Source organism: Neomonachus schauinslandi, chromosome 15 (genome assembly GCF_002201575.2).
Source record: "Neomonachus schauinslandi chromosome 15, ASM220157v2, whole genome shotgun sequence".
NCBI lineage: Eukaryota > Metazoa > Chordata > Mammalia > Carnivora > Phocidae > Neomonachus > Neomonachus schauinslandi.
Genome location: NC_058417.1, coordinates 45,930,661 through 45,944,082, shown reverse-complemented (window position 1 = coordinate 45,944,082; position 13,422 = coordinate 45,930,661). Strand labels below are relative to the sequence as shown.

Genomic DNA, 13,422 nt, shown 5'->3' with positions numbered 1-13,422 from the left:
TCTACTCAGCAGGGAGTCTGCTCCAGATTCTCTCCCCCCACCCCACTCTCTCTAAAGATAAATAAATAAATCTTAAAAAAAAAGAAAAGATCCATACCTGCGCAGTAGCACTATGAAGAAGTGCAATGCTACGGTAGCACTGAGAACGGTGGTTACCTCCAGGGGAATGGAGATCAGAGCAGATCACAGCGGGGGCTTCTTGGATGCTGGTGATGGTGACCTGAATGCTGATTTTATAGAGGTTTACTTTATAATTAGTTTTCAAACTACACTTGATGTCTTACGTATTTTTGAAATGCAAGAGTAAATAAGGGACTCATGAGTGAAGTATATGGAGTTCAGTACATGAACTTTGTGATGTCAGTTTTGGCTGTTGGGAATTTGGGGTGGGTTGTTTTTACTTTGCTTTCTAACTCTCTGCCATGTCCCTGGTAGTTGAGGTCACTGGATTAGTAAGTTCTGGACAGAAGAGGTAGTACATACAGAGTTTTTACTTCCTGGTCCCCATTTTGAGAACTGTGTGGGCATTAGCAACCCTCCTGACTTCGTGTTTGCATTCCCTGTCTAAACCCTAAGCTTTTTATACTAGAGTGCACACAGAGACACACACCATGGGTAATCTGGTACATGTTGAAAAACTGAAACCAGGAGATCTGGGCTCCTCATTTTATCTTACCTTTAACTTGGTCTCCTACTTTGGACAAGTGACTTAAACTTTCTAACCTTGAATTTCTAATTAGTGATAAGATCATAATAATATTTTCTCTCACTACTCCACAAAATCACAAGTCCATTGTGAAGATCAAACAAGACAGTATAGAAAGATGGTTTGAAAATTATAAAATAATATGAATATAATATTCATATGGTTTAAAATCAGAATTTTGTGGAGACGTTAGTCATTCACCTCAACGCCCGTACTTTATAGATTGGGGAAACTTAGATCTGGAGGAGTAATGTCACTTGTAGACAGATACCTGGCTGTCCATTTGGAGAGCTTGGACTGGAACTCTGCGTTTTTAGTTCATGTTTTTTCCACCGTACAACAGCAGTTTTCCCAAATAAATATTCTTATTTTAGCTTATCTGAATTCCTTCTGGTGCTGGTCTGTAGACATTCAAGTATATGTTTTCATTACATTAAAGGATCTTTCTGACATAAAAGTGATATACTTACAGATTGATGCCTTGAACACTGTTTACATGTTGTCTGTTCTTTTCCACAGGGTGGCAATCAAGGTTTGACAGTAGTAATTCAAGGACAAGGTCAAACGACTGGACAGTTGCAGTTGATACCTCAAGGGGTGACCATACTTCCGGGTCCAGGCCAGCAGCTGATGCAAGCTGCCATGCCAAACGGGACTGTTCAGCGGTTCCTCTTTACGCCTTTGGCAACGACGGCCACAGCAGCCAGCACCACCACCAGCACTGTTTCCACTACAGCAGCAGGTAGAACTCGGGGTTACCGGAAATGCTGCGCGTTATTCCTCAAGTGGCTGGGCTAATAGAGGGATGGGAGGCCCACTGCTTACCTTTGGGAGGACATGCCTCAAGCCAGTGAGCTTACGAGATGACTGGTCAGCCTCACAGTATCTTTTGTTCTTACAGGCTCCCTGTCACCTCCATCCCCCCATAAAAAAATATAAAAATTGGGGTGGGGAGCAAAAAATAGTGGCTATCATGGTAACTGTGCTCACACTTGCTTCTTGCCCAGCTTTGTAGGCACTGATTGAATCATGCAGATAATCTCAGGGAAGGTGGATCTGTCTAGCTCATAGCCTACATCTGAGAGCTGCAGGTCCAGAACCACTTTGTTAGCCTCCTCCTGAAAGCTGCTCTCACCATGCCATAGGAGAAAAATGAGGTTTTAGCATTAGCCTTATGCCAGAGGTCCTGGCTGATTTCCAGAGACTGCACCTTGCTTTATAAAAGCCAGTGCTCCGGAGTGTTAGCGTGTGCAGAGGGCAGCCTTGAAGCAGGACCCGGCTCCCCAGTTAGGAGAGTCCTACCTCAAGTGTGTCTGTGGAACATTTCTCAGACATTAGTCTTTTTTTTTTTTAAGATTTTATTTATTTATTTGACAGAGACACAGCAAGAGAGGGAACACAAGGAGGGGGAGTGGGAGAGGGAGAAGCAGGCTCCCCGCCTAGCAGGGACCCCGATGTGGGGCTCGATCCCAGGACCCTGAGGTCATGACCTGAGCCGAAGGCAGACGCTTAACGACTGAGCCACCCAGGCGCCCCTAAGGCATCAATCTTCTATACTAAAATAAGGAATTCTCACCTTTAGAAAATCCCCTTCAAATTTTTCTTTTACCAAGGTCCTGTGTTCTAGAGTAACAGAAATATTTGGTCTTTCTTTTTCACAGGTACAAGTGAACAAAGACAGAGTAAATTATCACCCCCGACACAGGTGCAACAAGCCAAAACCTTGCCACCAGCTCAGTCATCGAGTGTGAGTCCTCCAGAAGCCCAGCCACAGACTGCTCAGCCTTCAGCTCAGCCCCAGCCCCAAACCCAGCCCCCGTCCCCAGCTCAGCCTGAAGTTCAGACTCAGCCTGAAGTTCAGACCCAAACAACTGTCGCATCCCATGTCCCTTCTGAAGCACAACCCACCCAAGCACAGTCATCCAAACCCCAAGTCGCAGTACAGTGTCAGCCTCAAAGTAATGTCCAAGGACAGTCTCCTGCTCGCGTCCAAAGTCCACCACAGACTCGAATACGTCCATCGACTCCATCCCAAGTGTCTCCTGGACAGCAATCCCAGGGTCAGACTACAACCTCACAACCGATTCCAATTCAACCACATACATCTCTTCAGACACCTTCCCAGGGCCAGCCACAATCACAACCCCAGGTACAGTCTCCAACTCAAACTCTTTCATCAGGACAGACGTTAAGTCAAGTTACTGTGTCATCCCCATCCCGTCCTCAGCTACAGATACAGCAGCCACAGCCCCAAGTCATTGCTGTGCCTCAGCTGCAACAAGTCCAGGTTCTGTCTCAGATCCAGTCGCAGGTTGTGGCTCAGATACAGGCTCAGCAAGGTGGTGTGCCCCAGCAAATCAAACTCCAGTTACCCATTCAAATTCAGCAAAGCAGTCCTGTGCAGACTCACCAGATTCAGAATGTGGTTACAGTGCAGGCAGCCAGTGTGCAAGAGCAGTTGCAAAGGGTTCAGCAACTCAGGGATCAGCAGCAAAAGAAGAAGCAGCAACAGATAGAAATTAAGCGGGAACACACTCTCCAAGCTTCTAATCAAAGTGAAATCATTCAGAAACAGGTAAAGTTATTAAGTAAAAGCAGCATGTTCAGTAGCTTGAATGATTGTGCTGTGCAGTAGACCTAGTGTTGGTTGTGTTAGGTTTCCGACATGAGACAAAAGTCATTGATGGTTCAATTTAGAAGCAGCACTGGATTGACAAGAAATAACGAATGATTACCATGGCTTGGAACTCTGTTGGATGTAAACAATCAGTGCTTATTAGAAGAACTACCTGTATTCGGGGAGAACTAAGATGGGAAGAATGGAGTTAGGAGTTTGAGTACTATGAATACAAAACTTGAAGTCTGACTAAGCTCAAAGCCACATCAGGTGTCATAGTCCTTTGTTTGAAGTTCTTTGCAATTGTCATTCCTTAGTTTGCATGTAGACCAAGCAAATTATAGACAGTGGAAACTCACTTGCATTTCTAACCACACCTTTGTAAACGGTTGACATTCTTCTGTTCCATAGCTGAAATAAAAAGTGCCGTCCTGCAGTAGCGTCTTAGTGAAGTAAGGCCATTCAGAGGAGTTAGAATTATTCTACTTAAAATGAAGTCACATGTATAAGATCCTGTAGCATCACTGGAGAAAACTGTCTTTGCATCAACAGCATTAGTCAGGAGTTTGAGCGTGGATTTCAAGTGTTCTCAAGTCATAAGACCTGTGTTCAGTTCCGGGGTTTTCTATTCCGTCTGTGAAACTCATCTCTCCCCTGAGCTCTATATCCTCATTAATACTCCCTCTCTTTCCAGCCATACAAGATTATTGTAATGATTGAATGAGGTCATGTATGTAGAAGCACTTTCTATTTTTTATTGGGATATGCTTGACATACAGCATTGTATAAATTTAAGGTGTACAACATGTTGATTTGATACCCTGGTACTTGGAACATGATTGCCATTGTAGCAATAGTCAGCACCTCTGTTACGTCATATGAGCATCATTTTTTTTAGTGGTGGGAATAATTAAGATCTGGTCTCTTAGCACGTTTGATGATTCTACTACAACGTGATTAGAAGCACTTTTTAAACAGCAAAGGGATTTTAAAGGTGTATGGTAATATTCTTATAAATTGATGTCATGTATATGTTCAACTGCATCATTACCCAGCTTTTAGTACTGTGTAGTGTGCAATTTGAGAATTATTACAATGTCTTTATTTATCCTAATCTCTGTGCAAATTGGGAGGGGGAGGAGGGAAAATATTTGAAATTGATGCCAAGAAAGCGAGCGTAATGTTAAAAAAAGTAACGGCTGTTGGAGAATGATAGCTGGGTAAAAATTACAGCTTATAGTACTTATTTAATCTCAAACAAGTGAGTTAAGTTTTTCATGTCTCAGAATCTCTTTTATAAAATTATCCCTTTCAGGGTTGTTAGGAGGAATAATTGAGGTAATGTCACGTGCTTACTTAGCACAGTGCCCAGTACACGGTAAGCACCCAGGCCATATTGTTGTAGCTCTAATTTCTTTTGTATTAGGATATAAAATTCTTACAGTTTCTTTGGAAAACATACATGTGCTCAGATTTCTGCTGTTGTTATCTGTATACCAACTTGCAGTCATTATATAAAATATGCACTTTGGGATTTTGTTCTGTCCTGAAGGTGGTGATGAAGCATAATGCTGTAATAGAACATTTAAAGCAGAAAAAGACCATGACTCCAGCTGAAAGAGAAGAGAATCAAAGGTAGGGAGAAATGTTTATAACCCAGGAACACAAGGACTCGTTGTATACCAGCCTTTCTTCTTTAGCGTGCACACGCACAGGAGGTCTGAGTTTACGGTTTTTTGCTTTTTTGTTTTTTTAAATCTTGGCTGAAGTTCATTAAATGAGAACACTTGGCACTGCTAGCTGCTCATAACTGGTTTGAATCACTCTTTGAAGCTTTCCAGTCACAGAAAGTTTGTGTATCAACCATAGAGACATAGAAAAATTATTTCTTAAGCCTTTCAGAATGAAATGCCCAGCATTACATGGATTGTGTATTTCTCTCTAGAATGATTGTCTGTAACCAGGTGATGAAGTATATTTTGGATAAGATAGATAAAGAAGAAAAACAGGCAGCAAAAAAACGGAAGCGTGAAGAGAGCGTGGAACAGAAACGTAGCAAGCAGAATGCCACCAAGCTCTCCGCGCTGCTCTTCAAACACAAAGAACAACTCAAAGCTGAAATACTAAAAAAGAGAGCGCTCCTGGACAAAGACCTACAGATTGAAGTGCAGGTAAGAAGGTATTTCCTTCTGTGTCCAACGTTTAGCATTTAACTTTAGTCTTTTTTTTTTTTTTTCCCCGTGCAACTTTGGTTAAGTTTTAAATGTCAGCTTGTTTCTAGAACTTACATTTTTGTACAGAGACTAAAAATGGTGGGACACGTGTCTTTTGAAAAAGGACAGAGGTTTTATATCTGAAGGTGTATTGTAATCTCTAATGTAGCCACTCTTAGAGGTCAGTCTTTTTAAAGGAAAACATTTTGAGAACCCTCTTGAGGATAGCCTTTATGCTCTATGACATAATCTCTCCAGTAGTTACCAGGAGCCAAGTTTCATGAGAAAGGTAGACCAAGAACTGCAAAACAGTGTTGGAAAAATGGAAAATAAAGAGTTGCCCATTAAATAAGACACCTTCCTCCTTGACTTGTAACTGATCCTGTAGGCATTGCTAGTCCTCTGCTTGCTTGGGGAATTTATTGAAAAATGAAAGAAGACATCTATTCACACATATTTGAACAGCTTCTTAAAAGAGAAGTAGGCTACTGAAAGCATCCCTAGAAGTACCTTGTATATTTTAAGAAGATGAGAAGTATTTTTAAAAATCAATCAGCCCAACAACCAACATTACACAACTCTGAGACATGAGAGATCTTCCCACTAAAGTCAGAAGCCAGATGACAGTGCCAAAACCCAGCATTATTATTTATCACCTCTGAAAATTTCTAGTTAGTGTGTTACGTGAAGAAAAGAAAACAAGGGGTGCCTGGGTGGCTCAGTCGTTAAGCGTCTGCCTTCGGCTCAGGTCGTGATCCCGGGGTCCTGGGATCGAGCCCCGCATCGGGCTCCCTGCTCCACGGGAGGCCTGCTTCTCCCTCTCCCGCTCCCCCTGCTTGTGTTCCCTCTCTCACTATCTCTCTCTCTCTCTGTCAAATAAATAAAATCTTTAAAAAAAAAAAAAAAGAAAACAAGGGGGATAAAATTCTTATTGTATTTGATACGATTATTATATCAAAACCCAAAAAGAAAAATTTTATTTATGAAAGACTTCAGTGAGGTGGTCACGCACTAGATACATCTTGAGACTACAAGCATTGCGAAAGTGTCATAAACAAAAGAGCCAATTCACAGTAGCAGATATTCCCTCTCACCTTATCTTAAGATCCATTTCAGATAAAAAATTATAATGTGAAAAAGGAAACCACAAAAATAATAGAAGAAAACAAAATTGTCATTTTTGTAAATCTCGGGGTGTGGAAAACCACTCCTGCGCATTACAAATTTCAGATGCCATAAAGGAAAAAGATTTGCTGACAGAAGAAAAAATTTTATATAGGAAGAAAGAAAATACCATAAACAATATTGAAAAATAGGTAACAAACAGGAGAAAAATTTTGTGACATTGATGACAGAATTAGTAGTCCTATAATTTAAAGAGCTCTTAGGTCAGTAAGAAAAAGATGAGTATTGGTTAACTAGATAAGGGAAATCCTATCACAATATATACATGTATCAAGTTACTACAGTGTATACTTTAAATATTTTGCAGTTTTGTCAGTGATACCTCAATAAAGCTGAAATTAAAAAAAGAAAAAAGAACACTCTAGTACCAGAATGTGTAAGACATACAAATAAGCAATTTTCAAATTTAAAAATGCCAAATACCAGTAAACATATAAAAAGATAGTCAACCTAGGGACACGTGGGTGGCTCAGTTGGTTAAGTGTCTGCCTTCAGCTTAGATCGTGATACCAGGGGATCGAGCCCCATGTTGGGTTCCCCGCTCAGCGGGAGGCCTGCTTCTCCCTCTCCCCCTGCTTGTGCTCTCTCTCTGTCAAATAAATAAATCTTTAAAAAAGGATAGTCAACCTAAATACTAAGGAGTGAAATGAAAATACTATTTTTCTAGAGAAAATATCATGTATTTCTAGAGAACATTACACTATATATCAAAAGACTCTAAAATGTGGATATTCTGATATTCCATAATTTCAGTTCTAGGAACTCATCTAAGAAACAGGCAAGATATATGAGCAAGGACATAATGAATGTTAATAATCATAACAAAAATTTGGAATCAACCTGAAATCCACAGAGAAGAGACTGGTAGTCAGTAGTTCTCAAAAGAAGCACTTGGGGCCCTTTCCACAGGCCAGATTTTTACACAGTGTAGGAAGCATAGCATTGAGTACTCAGTGCGAGTATCATCACCTTCAACCCAAAAAATGACCTTGTCCCCTCCACCTACATTCTCACATACTCAGGGTACCAGCACCACCCTGAGCTGAGAACCACTGGATAAAATACATGTGAGAGTGTCCACTCAGTGGACTACCATTTTAACAAAATGGTGTGGGTAGGATTGGTCCTTTTTGTTTTTAATTCTTTGGGGAAATTCTCAATGATAAATGCTTGAATGAAAAAGTCAGGTTGCAGAATAGTAAATCTAATGTGACTTAGCCATTCAGTTCACTCAGCAGGTATTTAACATCTAACGTGTGTCATTTGCCATTCCCACCGCATATTCTGCACAGAGTGGGGAGATATTTAATAGTTTGTATTCTTTACATGTAAATAAGTAAATTGGACATGTACATTCAGATGTCTTTCTAAAGTAATTACCTTGGCCAACAAATAAAAATAATCTGTAAGTCAGTGTGCCTCCAAGATTACCATTTTTTAAAAATTTTAGAATATATCTTGTGTATATTATTTTTAATAGATGTATCCATGTATAAACGTAATTTATACAGAAATGGAATCGCACTGGAGACAATCATACTGAACATTTTTCTGCGTTCATTATACTGTGTGGCCATTTAAAAATACTTCTGCTATAAACATCTTACACTGTGGTCTTCTTGGCAGTATATTACATAATCTAATAAGGAAGGAAATTTATTATACTCTAAGAAAGAAGACTCAGCATTATTATTTTTTAAGATTTTATTTATTTATTTGACAGGGAGAGAAACAGCGAGAGAGGGAACACAAGCAGGGGGAGTGGGAGAGGGAGAAGCAGGCTCCTGGCCGAGCAGGGAGCCCGATGCGGGGCTCGATCCCAGGACCCTGGGACCATGACCTGAGCCTGAGCCTAAGGCAGGTGCTTAACGACTGAGCCACCCAGGTGCCCTAAGACTTTTTTTTTTTTTTTAAGATTTTATTTATTTATCTCACAGAGAGAGATAGCAAGAGCAGGAACACAAGCAGGGGGAGTGGGAGAGGGAGAAGCAGGCTCCTGGCCGAGGAGGGAGCCCGATGCAGGACTCGATCCCAGGACCCTGGGACCACGACCTGAGCCAAAGGCAGACGCTTAACGACCGAGCCACCCAGGTGCCCCAGACGTTCAGCATTATTTTAACTAGTAGAATTTATGGCTAAGATAATTTGCTTTGAAGGGCAATATTCAAATGTATATGTACTAGCATATTTTTAAAATATTTTTTTTTGCAAGTGTAGTGGATTTCTTTAAGTTTACAAAATACATGCTTATAGAAAATTAAAACGTTATAGAAATATATAAAGCCAATCATGAAAGTTCTCCCACAATTTTACTCCCTCACAAAGCCACGGTAACAATGTGGTATTACTATTCCATTATTTTTTATAGCATTAACAAGTTATTCTACAAAAAAATGCTTCACAACTTTAATTATAATTTTATTTTTTATATTCAAGATAAGTGATTGGTCCTTTATGTTCTTGTATGATTTCTGCTTGTCTCTTTTTTGTTAAATAGGCTATTTTTTGGAGCAGTTTTAAATTGACAAAAAAATTATGCAGAAAGAGTTCTTGTAGACTATCCCCCCACACACACTCACACACCACAAATTCCTCTATTACCATCTTGCATTAGTGTGGCCATGTTTTACAGCTGATAAGCCAATATTGGTACATTATTATTAACTAAAGCCCATGGTTTACATTGTTTCACTCTTTGTGTTACGCAGTTCTAGGAGTTTGACAAATGCATCATGTCATACATCCATGTTACGTACAGAATACAGAATCCTGTCATTACAGTATCGTACAGAATGATTCTGCTGACCTAAAGATGTGCTGTGTTCCACCTTTTCCTCTCTCCTCCATCCCCCTTTGCTTCTCTTATTGATAAAATAATTTTATTATTTAGTAGAAATTAAACCTTCATTTAGCTCTTTGAACACCTCAAACATAATATTACAAAGTTTTTGTCAAATTGTTCTATAAAATTAATTTCAGTTGGAATGAATTCAGATTCAGTTATTTTTTCTTTTTTTAAGAGAGAGTGCAAGCGGTGTGGGAGTGGGGTGCAGAGGAGAAGGAGGGAGAGAGAGAATCTTAAGCAAGTTTCACCCCTAGCACGGAGCCCGATTTGGGGCTCCATCTCACAACCCTAGAACATGACCTGAGCCAAAATCAAGAGTCACACGCTTAACCGATTGAGCCACCCAGGCACCCCAGATTCAGTTATTGATTTTGTTGGTTGTTTTTTTTTCATATCACATGTTTTCATTTGGTTTGCATTTGGCTTCTTTTTTTTTTTTAAAGATCTTATTTATTTGTCAGCACAAGCAGAGGAAGCGGCAGGCAGAGGGAGAAGCAGGCTTCCCGCTAAGCAGGAAGCCCAATGTGGGACTCAGTCCCAAGACCCTGGGATCATGACCTGAGCTGAAGGCAGACGCTTAACCAACTTAGCCACCCAGGCGTCCCAACATTTGTCATTTAAGTGAGAGGAGTTTTGTTTTTGTTTCCTCTCTGAAGGCCCAGTTATAGACCAGCCAACCCTTCCATCAAGCAGGGAGTCTGTTCTTATGGCCCAGTCCCACGAAGCATGCTGAGGTCCCTTCTCCCTGCAGAAACTGGTTGTGGTGGGCTACCACCTCCTAGTTCTGAGTCTGGAATCCCGCAGGCCTGCAGTGTCAGCCCTGTGTACAGTTTTGTGTTTCCATTTCATAGAGACATTTATATCTTATTCAAGCATGGCTCTAGCTTTTCCACTTTTTCTGTTTTTTTTTTTTTTTTTTTTTTAAGATTTTATTTATTTATTTGACAGAGAGATCACAAGTAGGCAGACAGGCAGGCAGGCAGAGGGAGAGGGAGAAGCAGGCTCTTTGCTGAGCATGGAGCCCGATGCCGGGCTCCATCCCAGGACCCTGGGATCATGACCTGAGCCAAAGGCAGACGCTTAACCGACTGAGCCACCCAGGCGCCCCTTCTCTGTTTTATATTTTACTACCATTGGTATGTTCTTGAAGTGGGGGATCAACATGTGTAACCACTATAACATCTTTTTTTGTTTTAAGTAACTTCTGTGTCCAGTGTGGGGCTCGAACTCATGACCCTGAGATCGAGAGTTGCATGCTCTCCCAACTGAGCCAGCCAGGAACCCCACCCCACTATATCCATCTTGATTTTTCTAAAATCTATTCATTATGTTACAAACACATCATATTAACTAGGAAAATGGCACCCAAGATTTACTTTCTTCCCTTGGAAGAAGTTTAGACTTTCTTTTTAAATAGAGAAGGATTGCTGAGTTGTCATACAACTTACCTTCTCATTTACAAGACTATCTAGATGCTAGATAGAAAAAATAGATTCATTAAACCAGGACCATTCAGGTTTATTTGTTAAAATTTTTGTGATGTTTACGGGGTGCCTGACTGGCTGAGTCGTTGGAATATGCGACTCTTGATCTCACAAGTTCAAGTTCCCACACTGGATGTAGAGGTTACTTAAAATTTTTTGTGTGTGTGATGTTTTGTGTGTGTGACCAAAGGCTTGGTCATAGCAGTGATTTATTTACACCACGTTTGTACATGGATGCCAATGACAATGGCTTTTTTTCTCTAGGGAAATAATCATCATTTCAAAGAATAAGTTGTGGTACTAGGTAACAGAGGTGTGTCTGTAAAGTATTTCACATGAAGAGAAGTAAGGATTTTAATTTATGTCAGAATGTGTATTGATAAAATAGCTTTCCCTGCATTCTTGATTTCTGGACATAGGAGCATAATAAATAAGGCAGGTCTGTTTCTCATTCAGCTTTTGGCTGGTCAGACCACATCTTGAGTATCATGTTCAGTTCATGCTGGGTCTCACTGTAAGGACACTGACGGAGAGCAGCCAGAAGGAAGCAGGCGGTGGGTGAGGACACTTGAAACCCCATTCCGAGCAACAACTGAGCTAACTAGGATACAACATGGGCAAGCCAGGAGGGGACATTGTTTTCAGAAACTTGGTCATCTTTCTGTCGGATCTTCTTTGAGGATAGCTAGCAGCTTTCTGGCTGCTCTATAATCTTCACTTTATATTGCTCGTTGATTTGGTCGGGTTTAAAATAGTTAGGACACTCCAGTTACTCACCTCCCTCACACGGGGCTGAGCTGTGGAGCTGCTCCGACAAGGGAGGTAAGGTAAGAAGGAAGGTCATGTAAAGTCCTCTGGCCAAGTCATGCATTTACGTTAAGTGGAATGACAGTCTTGTATTGTCTTTAATTGACAACAGGAAGAGCTCAAGAGAGACTTGAAAATTAAGAAAGAAAAAGACATGGTGCAGGCCACCGCAGTGGCGGCCACCTCGCCTGCAGCCCCGCCTGCGCCTCCAGCCCCGCCGCCGTCACCCCCACCTCCGCCTCCCCCGCAGCACACAGGCCCCCTGGCCACGGCCACGGCCACGGCCACGCTGCCTGCGGCTTCCCAGAAGAGGAAGCGAGAAGAAGAAAGAGACTCAAGCTCCAAGTCCAAGAAGAAGAAAATGATCTCTACTACCTCAAAGGAAACTAAGAAGGACACAAAGCTTTACTGTATCTGTAAAACGCCTTACGATGAATCTAAGTGAGTAGATCTTTTTGGGCTCTAGTTTATTTTCTTAAAAGTTTAGCTGTTAAATTTCCAGTTGTGAAGAAAATGAGTGTATTGGTAGCAATGTCAATGAAAGTAGTTGAAAGTAAGGGTAATGAGGTTTCATCTGTGGTCTAGTAGCTGATGTTCTTAAACTCGACATTAGAGAAGTAAAAATTTTGTATTTTACGTGTTCATGATTCATGTTTGTTCTTCATCATATCCTTTTCTGTCAAAAACAAGCTTTCTGTTGCTCTTTTGCTTTCTCTTCTTCTCTCTGGATTAAATCCAAATCAATCAGTAATGCTGTCTGGAGAAGGAGGTATATTATTACCGCAGCCCTTACCAAAAGCCGAGAGCATCCTTTCTGGAATCTGTTCCCAACGTTATGATTACATCAAATCTTAGACACTATCTGACTATGAATGGTGGACAATGTTTCAAGTTTGAGTGGTTTTATTGTTTAATTTTAAGCAATTCTGTTTTTTGTATTGGAATACTGAAAATTAATATTATTTTTGTCAAAGTTCCCACTTTTCTTTTTGGGGACAAAAGCCAGAGTGCTCTTTTCACTCAGTCCTCAGGAATGACACTCAAAAATGTGATAATAAAGCATGGCAGCTGGAAGATGTTTTTGACTGTTGTGACTTGTATTTGGTGATATATACAAGATTTTAGAAACACTAGTCCATTAATGCAGTTTCATTTTTTTTTTATCATTATCGTTGAACGAAGTATTTAGCTTTCATTTTGAGCATTTAAATATAGGCCAGCTTTTTAAAGCCAAGATTAACTACAGTGTTTTTTTGCAGTACCATAAAGTTTGATTGTGCTAAAAATATATGATTATTTAGAGTTAGCCATGCTTAATATCTACCTTCAGTGGATGCCTAATCAATTTATAAAATAAAATTGTGATCTCTTCAGTGATGTTTTTTTAAGTTGTAACATTGAAGCTGTTTTGGCGGTGCTATTTAAAATTATGACCAGGTGCTAGATCAACACTTTCTGTTGCTAGATTTAGCTGTGTGTTGAATTAAACACCTCAGTTTTGGCTAATTTTCCCTTTTCATTGTCTTTATTGGAAATGATAGATAATGTGGAAAGTGGGGCCCTGC

At 40.5% G+C, this 13,422-nt stretch overlaps 1 protein-coding gene across 1 annotated transcript in view; it reads left to right on the top strand.

Moving 5' to 3' along the window:
- BPTF (bromodomain PHD finger transcription factor) overlaps window positions 1-13,422 on the top strand; it is a 147,408-nt gene that overhangs the window by 117,962 nt on the left and 16,024 nt on the right. The window contains exons 22-26 of the mRNA XM_044921887.1: window positions 1,226-1,448; window positions 2,368-2,855; window positions 4,876-4,958; window positions 5,269-5,494; window positions 11,970-12,298. Of these exons, the coding sequence (XP_044777822.1) occupies window positions 1,226-1,448; window positions 2,368-2,855; window positions 4,876-4,958; window positions 5,269-5,494; window positions 11,970-12,298 (1,349 nt within the window). The remainder of the gene's footprint in view (window positions 1-1,225; window positions 1,449-2,367; window positions 2,856-4,875; window positions 4,959-5,268; window positions 5,495-11,969; window positions 12,299-13,422) is intronic.